This window comes from Elephas maximus, chromosome 19 (genome assembly GCF_024166365.1).
Source record: "Elephas maximus indicus isolate mEleMax1 chromosome 19, mEleMax1 primary haplotype, whole genome shotgun sequence".
NCBI classification, from domain to species: Eukaryota; Metazoa; Chordata; class Mammalia; order Proboscidea; family Elephantidae; genus Elephas; species Elephas maximus.
This window is the reverse complement of record NC_064837.1, coordinates 36,969,961-36,983,370: the sequence shown is the minus strand read 5'-3', so window position 1 is coordinate 36,983,370 and position 13,410 is coordinate 36,969,961. Positions and strand designations below refer to the sequence as shown.

General features: G+C 49.3%; 1 protein-coding gene across 4 annotated transcripts in view; it reads left to right on the top strand.

The window, feature by feature from the left end:
* The window catches only part of AKAP1 (A-kinase anchoring protein 1), a 39,113-nt gene that overhangs the window by 13,001 nt on the left and 12,702 nt on the right, over window positions 1-13,410 (top strand). For all 4 annotated transcript variants that reach the window (XM_049861299.1, XM_049861297.1, XM_049861300.1 and 1 more), the window contains exon 2: window positions 9,122-10,844. In XM_049861299.1, the coding sequence (XP_049717256.1) occupies window positions 9,146-10,844 (1,699 nt within the window). In that variant the 5' untranslated portion in view covers window positions 9,122-9,145. The remainder of the gene's footprint in view (window positions 1-9,121; window positions 10,845-13,410) is intronic.

Here is a 13,410-nt window from a genome sequence, read left to right as displayed (position 1 = left end):
AACTTCATGCCTTTGAGGCAGGCCTGTGTAGTCTTCTGTGATCATGTACTCCAAGTACCCAAGAGTACTTTCTTGGCACTTGCTTTGCCACCATTCTCAGAAACCTGTTGGAATTCACTTTTAAAGCAAGATGGCTGCTAAGAGCCAGAGATGAGGGGCAGGATGGACTTTTTACAAAACTACGCCCTGACCCCCAAATGAAGCAGTGGGAAGACCTTTGTAGGACGTGCTGACGATTTTCTCTTCACTTCTCAAAGTGAAATGAGACCTGCCATGTTGCGGTGTGTCAGTAGAGAAAGGGGAGGCTGAGTCGTCACCTTTATGTTTCTTCCTTTATTACCAAGTTTTCCAAACTGGGTGTTGCCTTAAGTGGACTGGAGGAGTAAGAGCTCTTAATTTGAGACCACGTCTAGAAGTGGAATTTTTGCCTTCTGGCTCTTCTTACCTGGAGCACCTGGTACCATACTCTGGGTTTCCATTTTGGCTGGAGAAGGCTTCACTGAGCAGGTTCTCCCACCCAGAAGTTACCAGGTTAAGCCTCTGGCCTCTCCTGCTGAGCAGACTGGGGAAGTGTTCTGGGACTTCTAGATAGCCAGTCTACCCAGAACGGCAGGAGCACCCCCAGAGTCAGAGACCAGGCCCAGCCATGTCTGGTTGCTCTGGGGCCATTACAATGGAGGGTGTGGGGACATCCTGGGCGGGGCCTCACAGCCCCACTGTGAGCTAATTTGGAATCTTGAGGGTGCCAACATGAGTCACAGCTCACTTGGGCCCCCTAAGGATGAAGGTAACAAGCCTGTGAACACCAGGGCTGGGCTGAGGCCAACACACCTGAGGCATGGTTCCAGCATTCTGATTCCTGGCCCCACAGCCATGCTGCTGAGGGTGAGTGGCCCAGGCTTGCCATCCCCTACCCTCAGTGGCCAGGACCCAACACTGCCCAGTAAGGTAGGCTGTGGCTGCCGAAGCATTTATCCCGCTCTCAGGTTTCTCTGTGGTCTATGGTTCCGGAACATACTCTAGAACTGTGCTGTCCAGTAGGGTGGCCAGCCACCAACCACGTGTGGCTATTTAACTTTAAATGAATTTGTTTTAAATAAAATTAAAACTTCAGTTTCTCAGTTGCACTAGTCACATTTTAAGTGCTCAGTAGCCTCATTTGGCTAATGGCTACCATAGATAGCAGTCACCACTTGGGGATCACCCAGGCCTTGGCCTTTTGTGGCCTATTCTACTTTGATCAAGTCACAACTGCCACATTCTTCATGGTTCCCATTGCCTTGGCACAGCATAGGTCAAACTCCTTTGGTCTGGTCCCTACCAGCTTTTCAGCCTTGGCTCCCAGAACTTGTTCCCTGTTCTACTCTGGGACTTGCTGCCGCTTCCTGACCCCAAAGGCATTTTGAGCTTTGAACTTTAATTTTTTACCATTTTCTTCCTCCTCTCCACCCATTGCAACCTAAGGAAATTCTGGCCCTGTTTGAGAGAACCTTCTTGGATTCTCTTTGCCTACCTCAGGAACCCAGCTCAGCTTGGCTACTTGTGATGCAGGTTGTGGGTGTGTGAGAGTGTGAGCACGTGTGCGGATGCTTGCTACATGGATTGTGAGCTTTTGGTAGGCAGAGAACAGTGCCCTTAATGTTTGTCTTGCAGCAAGTTACACACACTTGAATGGAATGCAAGGTGAGGAACCTGATGGGGAGTTAGGGAAACAACATATCCTATACAAACCAAGAGGTTCTTTTGTGGCCTTACAAAGAACTTCTGGGTGTATGATTTTCCTCCAGCAAACTGGGAGAGGGAGGGTGTCTCCGGCCTGGCCTATGTCTTGCTGTGATTTCCTGAATGCAGTGGCTGCAAACATGGGGTTTTAGGTTCTGGATCCTATGGCTATTCTATGGCTATTCCTTGCCCTTGGAAGAACCCAGTCAGGGGAAAGCCCTTCCGTAGAACTTGATGTGCCAGACACAGAGATAAATGTCTGGAGCTAGGCTCCTGTTGGCAAACACTTGGGGTCAAGGACAGTGGACATGTATCCCTGGAATAATGGAAGAAATGTTCAAAGGTCTCTTTAAAGCATGTGCAAATGTCCATTCAGAACACAAAGTGACTGAAGCCTCTCTGACCAGGCCTAAGCCCAGGCCGGATTTGTTGGGTTTTGGGCTCCTAAGCTCTTGTTTTTATGTTTGGCTTTCCTATCAGTTACATGCAGCTCTTTTTTCACAGCAACTGTGGCCAAAGTGGCTTAGTCACTGAGATCAGTACTTTTTGTAGCATTCCCAGGGATTTATTTTCTTGTTTAGTGGAAGACTCTAGATTGTAGCAATTGCACTGGTCAGCTGGGCAGGGTGGGAGGCCATTACTTCTCCAGGGGCTGAGCTGAAAAGCTGTAGGTGCCTATCCAGAGGAAGAAGGCATTCTTTTAGAACCTGGAGTGAGCGAGGCTGTGGCATGTGCCTGCCTTCAGCTCTGTGTGACCACTTGGCAACCAGTCAACTCATCTATTTCCAGGCAAAGGGGCCTGCTAAAAATAAGCAGGCAGCCATTTAATTCAACAGCCAAGCCTCCTCCCCACCAGCCCTGGGGCAGGGCTCCGGCATCTTGCTGCGAGGCTTTTCCCTGACTGCAGCCCTGCCTTTAGTATCCAGGCCTCAGGGCAGGAGGCCCTGGGGAGAAACACCTGAAGCAGCCTTCAATTAGCTTCAGAGTATGAAGGCTTTTCTACCTACAGTGCTAAATGTCTCTTCAATCTCGAGAGGTTCAGGTTTAAAAAACAAAAACAAAAACAAAAAAACTGGGTAAAGAGAACTACTTGGTCCTGGGAGAAGGAAAGTAGCAGAAAGCCCATTGGGGCCAAAAGTGTGTGAGTGTTTGTGTGAAGGAGGCTGTACCTGGACAGTCAGGAGTGGTTGGTGCATCCTATGCTACCTCTTCTAGACCTACCAGACCATGGAAATTGGGGAAAATGGCATTTTATGGATTCCTCAGAAGTCTGTGTTTGGCTGAGGTGAGATGGTTTGAGGGTAGAACTCTGGGAGGTTGAGGAAATGAGGGGCTAACCATTTTCTTGACTGGTGAGGAAATGGTGGCTGGTGGGGAGCTGGTAGAGAGACATCCATTAACTGTTTACCTGTAGGTGCCTCACAGGGTACTCTTAAGCTCAGGTGTTTTGCAGCCAAGTCCTTTCCACTTTGTGGCTGCTGATCCCAAGGGTTCTTGGTGGAAGGAAGATGGCTCCTATCTCTAATCACAAGCCCCTGGTAGCCAGGAAAAAATACATAAGGCGTGCCTTCCCTGAATATCTAGGGATCTTGTTCCTCTTCTCACATGCTGCTGGAGCTCTGGGTTGGGCAGACCCTGTTCCTGGAAGTAGTCATGGAGAGAAGGGCTTTGTTCGGAGCAGCTTACCAAGTTGAAGCCGTGGAACCTGGTTCCTAGTTTCTGATCATTTGGCCTCTTTGGCTCTAGTCCAGAGTCCGGGTGGAGGCTGGGAAGTGGTGGGCAATGTGATCTCAGGGTAGTTATTATTAAATGCATTCAAGGAGGCCCTCTGGGCACAACAACAGAGGGTGTCTGGCTTGGAAATGGCACAGGAGCGATATTACCTGGGCTGTAATTCTCTGCTGAGTAGGTACAGATGGTCTATAAAACCAAAAACCAAACCCACTGCCGTCGAGTTGATTCCAACTTATAGTGACCCTATAGGACAGAGTAGAACTGCCCTGTAGAGTTTCCAAGGAGCGCCTGGTGGATTCGAACTGCTGACCTTTTGGTTAGCAGCTGTAGCACTTAACCACTACGCCACCAGGGTTTCCAGATGGTCTATAGGTGGCTATATATTGTGCATCTATGGAGCAAGCTGGATTGGGAGGGTTGGGTGGGTGAGGGGGGTTTCTGCAACACCAGCCTGACAGTGATGTCCTAGCAAGCTACAGAGCAGTGGTCCTTCAGGACAGCAGAAGATGGGACCTGTGTTGTGGCCACAGGTGGCTGGTTGTGTGCATTCTGTGTGAGCCAAGACTTGAGAACAGAGCAGATGACAGGGTGGGAGGACCAGTGACATAGTTGAGCAGGGGACTGGGTTGCGATGTGGATTGCCTGGTGTGAAGGTCCAAAGCCAGCCTGGAATGTGTGTTTGAACGTTGGGCCTCAGCCTTATTGTAGTGTCAGTTTTGAGGAAAGTTTTAGGAAGGCAGTGTGGTGTTGTGTGGAATGAGCAAACTCTCAAGTGGGAGAGTCAAGACCCCTAGGTCAACTTTTAGTTTTGAAGGGGCAGGGGCTTCTCGTAGCTGTTTGGAGAGGCAGTTTGCAGCACCACACCAATTCAAGCTTAGGGCCTTGGGCCATACTCCTTTGGTATGTGTCTTAGTCATCTAGTGCTGCTGTAACAAATACCACAAGTAGATGGCTTTAACAATGAGAAATTTATTTTTTCATAGATTGGTAGGCAACAAGGCCAAATTTAGGGTATTAGCTCCGTTGAAGCCTGTCTGCTCTGGAGGAAGGTCCTTGTCATCAATCTTCCCTTGGTGTGGGAGCCTCTCAGCACAGGAATTCCAGATCCAAAGGACATGCTCTGCTCCTGAGGCTGCTTTCTTGGTGGTATGAGGTCCCCCTGTCTCTCTGTTCACTTCTCTCTTTTATATCTCAAAAGAGATTGCCTCAAGACACAATCCAGTCTTGTAGATTGAATCCTGCCTCACTAACACAACTGCTGTCTCTCCCACCTCATTAACATCACAGAGGTAGGATTTACAACACATAGGAAAGTCACATCAGAAGACAAAATGGTGGACAAGCCCACAATACTGGGAATCATAGCCTAGCCAAATTTATACACGTATTTTGGGGGAACACAAGTGAATCCATGACATTCCACCATTTGGCCCCCCAAAATTCATGTCTTTGCCATAAGTAAAAACATATTCACCCCATCATATCATAGCAAAAGTCTTAAATCAACTCCCAAGTCCAAAATCCAGAAATTCCTCTTCATCTGTGAAATCTAGAATACAAATTATCTGCTTCCAAAGTACAGTGGTGGAACATTGTACTTTCCCATAAAAAATGGGAGAAATTGGAGGGAAAGAAGGCATTAACAGGCACCAAACAGGTCAGCAGAACACATTACATTAGCCCTCAAGGCTTGAAAATCATCCTCTGTTCTCTGAGACCACTTACACAATGGCCTTGCCCTCCGGACTCTAGGTATTGGCTACACTCTCCCGGATTCTGAGTGGAGACCTCTTGGCTCTGGGCTTCAGCTCCGCCTTCCAGCCCCACTGGGACAGTAACTTTGCTCCCCTGACTTTAGGCACACCATTCTCCTAATCCATCTGAGTGACAACTCTAAGAAACAACAGAGGTCATGGCTCCGCCCTGTGAAACCCCAGAGGTTGTGACCCTACCCTTTGAGACTGAGGCAGCTCAGCTTCCGTGTTCCTTGTCTCTTCAGCTTCTGCTTCCTGGTTCCTTAGCCTCTCAGCCCCTCAGGCCTCTCTGCCCTCATCTGCCCTGCAAGTGTTCCAAAGCTCTGTAGCTCCACCAGTAAGTGCCTGGAGGCACCCCACTCTGCCAGGAAGCCTCCTGTGCACAGGCTCTCAGCTCTCTCACGCTGTGTGAGTCAGCTCCATTGTTGTCTCACGCTGGTCTCCTGCTTCTGCTGCTGCCACTTCTCACCATTTGCGCCGTCTCTGGTGTTAACAGTTCTCCCTTCTTTCTATGTTCTTTCTCCATTCACAGTTTCAAAACTGGTTCCACATTTTAAGTATCTGTTAGAGCATCACCTGGCTCTCAGTACCAAATTCTGTCTTAGTCATTTAGTGCCACTGTAACAAATACCACAAGTAGATGGCTTTAACAAAGAAATTTATTTGCTCACGGTCTAGCAGCCTACAAGTCCAAATTCAGGACATTAGCTCCAGGGGAATATTTTCTGTCTCTGTTGGCTCTGAAGGAAGGTCCTTCTCATCAATCTTCCCCTGGACTAGGAACTTCTCTGTGCAGGAACTCTGGGTCTGAGGGATGCACTCTGCTCCTGGCGTGACTTCCTTTGTGGTATGTGGTCCACCTGTCTCTCTGCTTGCTTAAGACAAAACCTAATCTTGTAGATTGAGTCCTGCTTCATTAACATAACCAAAAAAGCCATCGAGTCAATTCTGACTCATAGCGACCCTATAGGACAGAGTAGAACTGTCCCATAGAGGTAGGATTTACAACACATAGGAAAATTACATTGGATGACAAAGTGGTAGACGATCACACAATACTGGGAATCATGGCCTAGCCAAATTAATACACATATTTTTGGGGGACATGGTTCAGTCCATGACAGTGTATAAAATAGGGAGATGTACTGTATAAAAAAAAAAAAAATTTTTTTTTTTTTACTGTATAGGGTAGTGGAAACCAAGGATTCTTTTCCTTCCTCTCTACACTGTTCCATTTTATTTTATTTATTTTTTTTTTGAGCAGGAGGTAAAAAATATATGTGTGTGTGTATAAAACCATTTGCCAATTCAGCATCTTTACATGTATAATCCAGTGACATCAATTAAGTCCATCATGTTGTACACTATCACCACTACCCATTTCCAGATTTTTCCATCACCCATAACAAATGCTCGATGTCCCCTAAGCAATGGCTCCCCCTTTCCCCTTCTCTCCCATCCTTGGTAATTACTAATAAATTTTAGCCTCTATAGTTTTGCCTGTTGTAGATATTTTGTGTAAGTGGGATCATATAATATCTGTCCTTTTGTGACTGACTCACTTCACTCAGCACAGTGTTTTCAAGGTTCATGCATGTTGTAGCATGTGTCAGGACTTCATTTCTCTTTATGGCTGAGTAATATTCCATTGTATGAGTGTACCACATTTGGTTTATCCATTCATTCCTTGATGGACATTTTGATAGTCTCTATCTTTTGGCTGTTGTGAATAGCGCTGCAGTGAACATTGGTATACATGTGTTTGTTTGAGTCCCTGCTTTCAAGTCTCTTGGCTATATACCTAGTGACACCATATATATGCTGGGTCATATGATGTCTTAACACTGGGTTCTCTAGAGAAGCAAAATCAGTAAAGCGTGTGTGTGTGTATAAAATATATGTGTGTGTGTGTATATACAGAGAGATTTATTTCAAGGAAATGGCTCAGACAGTTGTGGAGGCTGGCAAGTCTTAAATATGTGGGTCAGTTGTCAGGCTTCTCCTGACTTATGTGGATGCAGGGGCTGACAAACCCAAAATCAGCAGATCAGACAGCAGGTTACTGGCTCATGGGGTTGCAGGAGATGGCAGATTCCAAAATCTGCAGGTCACGTGGTAGGTTGTTGGCTCACGTCTCAAGAACCGGAGGTCAGGTGATGCAGGATCAAGAGAGATTGGGGGGGGAGGGGGAGGGAGGGAGAGAGGGAGAGGGAACGGCTTTGCAAGAACATCCATGTATGCTAAATGCAGGCCACACCCCTAGGAAACTCCCCTTAAACATTAGATCATAAAATGGAGGATGGTTAGATAATACTGAGAATCTTGGCCTAGCCAAGTTGACACATAACATTAACTGTCACATATGGTAATTCTATGTTTAACTTTTTGAGGAACAACTTTTTCACAGTGGCTATACCATTTTACAGTCCCACGAGCAATGAATGAGGGTTCCAACTTTTTCACAGACTCACCAACACCTGTTTTCTGTTTTTTCTTTTTAAATCATAACCGTCTTAGTAAGGATGAATGACATCTTGTGGTAGCTTTGACTTGTATTTCCCTAATGATGTTGAGCTTTTCATGTGCTTATTGGTCCATTTAATCTTTTTCCTGAGATCAAAGCATTGCTGGAATACTAAGGGAATCACAACTATAAACCCCGTACTTCTGAAATGGGATTGCCTAGTTAAGAGGAATCAGAATCCAAATTTACTGCAAGAGGAAAACCTAGGTTCAGATTCCAGCTCCACTTCCTGTTACCATGTGCCCTGTTGGGTAAGACTTGATTTCCTGACAACAGATGATGGGCACCCTATCCTGAATGCTCCCTTCCCCTTCAGCCTTTTTCCTCTCTCAAATTGTTTTGTTTTTTGGTGTGAAAGACATTGGACACAAAGCAAATGTTCCATAATTTACCACTATTTTTTCGTAGCTCTTACAGAATACTCCCTAAACCACACCCATTGCCGTCAAGTCGACTCTGACTCATAGTGACCATGTAGGATGCAGTAGAACTGCCCCATAGGGTTTCCAAGGCTGTTGTCTTTACGAAAGCAGACTGTCACATCTTTCTCCTGTAGAGCAGCTGGTAGGTCCACACTGCTGACCTTTGGTTAGCAGCCAAGTGCTTAATTTAACCACTGTGCCACCAGGGCTCCTTTGTTATAGAATATGGTTCTCAAACTTGACTGCATGTTGGAGTCACCTGGGTTAAAATCCAACAATCCACTGCTTGGGTCCCACCCCAGAGATTCTGATTTGTCTAAAGTGCAACCTGGACATTGGGATTTTTAAAGTTTCCCAAGTGATTCTAACGTGCAGCTAAGTTTGAGAAACGCTCTTAACAGAAATTAAAAATCCCCCCTCCTGAAAGAAATCAAAAATTTCTGTTCGCAGATAAGACATCCCAAAGAATCTACTCTGAAAAAACTGTTAAGAGCTGATAAATTCAGCAAGGGTCCAGGATCTAAGATCCATGTATAAAAGCCTCTCCTCCCCACAAGTGGAAATGGCTCAGTGTGTATTCTATGGGTGTCTAAAAATGTGCCAGTGCCACCCGAATGGATAAAAACATTCTGGGAGTTGAGAGCTAAAACACATTAAATATACTAGTGCTTTGGGGGTACAGAGGGAGAATTTGGCATCATGAAGCGGTGAAGGAAGAGGTCTGGGTTCAAGACAACACCTGGTTTGTTTCAAAGGAGTATGCATGAATTAGGGAACACAAAGGGGAAGGTGGCTTACCCAGAGTGTGTGGGTGCTGGCAGAGAAGTATGTTCCTTCTGGGGGTAAGGAATGGGCAAGCAGACAGCTCTGGCCTTCAGTCCCTTGTTTGATCCTTCGTGAGAATTCACAGCGATATCCTCACATGGCGCTCATTTCACCCCTTCTCTCTCTCCTGCTCTCCCCAGGTTTAATTACGTCAAGCCTCCAGGATGGCAATCCAGTTCCGTTCCCTTTTTCCCTTGGCGTTGCCTGGGGTGCTGGCACTCCTCGGCTGGTGGTGGTTTTTCTCTCGTAAAAAAGAACGCATCAGCAGCCATGACAAGCAGGTGGAGGCCAGTGCCGTGGAACTGGGGACAGACCCTCCCATCAAGGATCTGCTTCTCACGGAAGACGCCAGCTCCAGCGTTGTGCCAATACCACCTAGTGTCACACAGCCACCAGAAAAGGAACTGTCCACCATGAGTAAGCCCTCTGTGGAGCCCCCAGCCTTGCTGCGGGCACAGCCAGCCCCTCGTAGATCAGAGTCCTCAGGCAGTCTTCTTAATACCACGGACACGAGATTTCGACCGGGAACACGCAGAGATGACAGTGCAAAGCTGGAATTAGCCCTAACTTGTGACGAAGCAAAGTCCATTCCTGTAGAGTGTCCCCTTGCATCCCCAAAGGGGGTACCATTCCCTCACGAAGCGGTTGAGGTGTGTAAGCAAGAGCCTATGTTCAGCAGAATGCCAGGGAGGGCCTGGCCAGGCCAGTCTGTAGCCCTCACAGAAAAGCATGGCCCTGGGGAGAAGACGAGGGAGACAGGGTGGGCAGAAGGGACTGGCGACGCAGTGCTGGGAGAAAATGTGCTCGAAGAAGGTGTGTTGTCCCAGGAGCATGGCTCTGAGTTGGAGAACAGCAAAGTGGCCAGCCTGGCTCCTTCGGGAGGAAGGGAAGAGAAAGAGGTGACCGGCCCGCCTCAGGAGGCCGGGCCAGTGCAGAAGGAAGAGTATGTGGCAAGAAAGTTGTTAAGCAGCTTCACTGAGTCAGCTCACACTGAGCTGCCGAACGGTGAGGAAGTGTCAGCACCTGGGATCAGAGGTGGTAAGCCCCAGGATGGAGACCTTGCAGGGGAAGTGGGCAAAGAGGAGATGGTGGCTAGAAATGAGGAGCTTGAGCAGGCTGCCCTCCAGATCATCTCCAAAGTGATCTTGGACGCAAGTGAAGAAGTACGGGCCACCACAGTGGACAAGATTACTACGGGTCAGGTGTGTCAGGCCTCAGACAACGAGCTCCAAGGGCCAGAGGAGGAGAGCTGTGCTCCAGTCAGCCAGGAACCTGTCCTAGGGCAAGGCGCTGTGGAGCCCACTCTGGCCACGGCCACAACCACGGCCGAGGCAGAGGCAGTGGCAGAGGCAGCGGCAGAGGCAGCAGCAGAGGCAGCCGCAGGCACGTCGGATGCTGCCCTGCCCTCATCAGGCCCGCTGGTAGAGGACCCCTCCCCACCAAAGACCTACGTGAGCTGCCTGAACAGCCCTCTCTCCAGCCCCACCAAGGACAGTAAGCCACCTAGGAACTCTGCACACCACATCTCACTGGCCTCCTGCCCGTCACGGGCCACCTCCCTTGGAGAGTCACTAGACGAGGCAAGCATCCTGGTGGAAGATGCCAGCTGCATCACCTGCACGTTGGACAACAGCCAGTGTGACCCGTCCGTGGGCTCCTTAGGCCGGTGCTCGGATTCTGCCAGCATGTCGGGGCTTGAAGACTCTCGCCCAGACACCAACTCAAGCCCCAGGGACAAAGACATCACCCCACCACTGCCAGAAAGTACTGTGCCCTTCAGCAATGGGGTGCTGAAGGAGGAGTTGTCAGACTTGGGGGCTGAGGATGGATGGAGCATGGACGCAGAAACAGACCATTCGGGAGGTAGGAGGGTCTTGGGTGTTCACCATGTAGAGGAGGGTGGTTCTCCCGCTACTCATTGGGAAAGGCTGCTGGTCTACCTCTCCCTTTCCAACTCAAAGGAATGAAGTTCTTCAATTCTGTATCCCAACCAGCAGAAGAATCGGAGTGCAGCATAGAGCTGGTGGGTGACCCTGAAACCCCAAAGCCACGGGAGCTGTAACTTGATACAGCAGCCAGTGACCCTCCCTAACCCTTCTGTAGAGTCCAGCTTAAAGTTGGGATCCCTGATTAGCGTAGGCTGCCATGTTGCCTCTTTTAAATGCCAACCTCTTACTGGTTTTTTTAATGGAGAGGCCTCCTTAGCTTTATTGCCCTTGACTGTCAAGTATGGGTCTGAGTTTTTTTTTTTTTTTTAATGGCTTATTTCCTTTTAATCATGTGCTTGTTCCCACGTCTTCACCTGCTTTCCTTCTCCAGAAGCTTTTACAGGGTAAGTGCCCAAAGAATGGCCCCAGCTTTGAATACTTGTGGGAGGCTCAAGCTTTCCTGAGTTGTTGCTGTCACCTCTTCCTTCGCAGAGAGCCTCAGCTATTTTCTTTCTGTGCAGCTGCAGTTCCATCCCCGGGAAAGAGGGGCACTTTGGTAACGAAGTGTCCACTGGGTTTTTCGAATGCTGACCCCAGCGTAGACAGTTCAGACCGCTAACTTACAGGTCAGCAGCTCCTGACCCCGCCTTTGCAGCTCCCCCGGGGTATTTTTGTTTATCTTGTGGAAAGAGGCCATGAGTTAACCGCATGGGTCTCTGGCTTGTTTGTCCGGGAGCCCTTCCCTGTCATGGCAGCTCCAGGAAGGTTGGGAATCTCTCTTAGGAAGTTGACTCCTTTCAGCAGTACCTGGTGGGTGCCACATGCTGTACTTCAGTGCATCTAAGACGCTGTTGATTTAAGACGCTCCTGCCTTATGTCCCTCTCGGAGAAAAGAATGCTACAGTCATGATGGTAAATGGCCAGAGACCATAAGACGTATCTGAAACTTCAGGGAAGTTAAAGTTTTTTTTAAAAAAACAAAAGGATTTCCCTTTGCCTCCTGCCCCTCAGCTTAATTAGCAAGCCCCTCAGGCTTGTCATGCCAACTTTAGACCAATTGTGTAGTGTTGAAGGCCTCTGAACTGAGGCTCAGCAGAAGAGAAGGGCTGCATCTGAGCTGTGGTGATGGGCGGGGAGGGGTCTAGGGTGGTCGATGGAAGCCTGGTAATAGCATCTATGGAGTGCTCGGCGTGTGCCAGGTGCCAGGCTCGTGCCTTCGGTGCATTCGCACATCCCTGCTTTGTGCGTAGGAGGTTGATGCTTAGAGGGGCCCAGGGGCTGCTGGGTTGAGAGAGCTGGAAGCTGGCTCTGGATGCAGCCTGCTGTTGACCTGGCGTGGTTCTCAGCCACTCGGGGGCCATCAGGGCTGTCCAGCAAAGGCCGGGGGGCTTGTGCGAGCAGAGCCCCCGCCCGCCTGCCTCTGCCATCTAGCAGCTGAGGCAAGCAGACTTCCCTCAGAGTGGAGGTTTCCCTGCTATGAAGCCCTTTCTGAGCCTCTGGTGTGGACGGAGGGGATGGGCTTTGAAGGAGACTCTCCCTAGCTGGGAGCAGAATCTGTTTAAGCTCTAGTCGTTTGCTTCTAGACAGATCATTGACTGCTTAGCAAAAGGTTATGCCCAGGGTTTGGAGAAAGCATGTGGAAAATAACCTAATTAGCGGAGTCTCAGGAGTGATCTATTTCTGACTCTTGAGTCGTCTGCGTGGAAGCTAGAGCCCTTTCTCGTAAGCTGGTCTGGACCCCAGTTTTTCTGCAGTGGCTCCCTTTGCTTGGTCTTGAGTGAGAGTGCCATTGGGAGCAGCTCAAGTCAGTGCAGTCTTGCCTCTGTGGCTGTCCCCTTTGGAATGTTCTTTAGCTCAGTCTGTTGATCAGGGGCTCAAGGACCAGCTGTGGGTCTAAACAAGCATTCAGCGATGCCCAGGTCAGGCCTGAGCAGAGGGGACAGAGGCCCTCCTTTCCTTTGTCCACTGCTGGCCTGGTTGGGGAGGAGACTCGGCCTCAGACAAGCCAGTGAGGACTCTAGCTCTGCTTGGCTGGAAGCCACCGCCTCAGACCATAGGCCTGGGGCTTCAGGGACTGGAGATCTTTGGTCTGTGGCTAGGGTAGTTGGGAGGGTGTTGAAACAGTTGTAATCAGTCTATCGAGGTCTGCATCATATACCCGGCTCCTGGAGCCGTGTGGGCCTGTTGTTGCCCATCCCCCTCTCCCCACCCCATGGGCTCCCCTTCCCTGGGCACTGAGTTCACCACTTGTCTCTGCTCCAGCAGCTGTGGCTGGGTGCGGCTGCCAGTCGAGCAAGTGGGACTGTAAGTGACAGGCTAAAATTAGGTGTATCTACACCCCCGGTCCTCCTTTCATTGGGGTTCTGATCTTTCTAGACTGTGAGTTGGCAGTCACCTGCCAAGCTTAAGGAGGGGGGTGGGGCAGGGGCCTCCTGGGAATGGGAGTTTTGGAAGTTCTGTGGCGGCGTTGGCTGCTCTGAGCCGGTGCCTGTGTGTGCTGT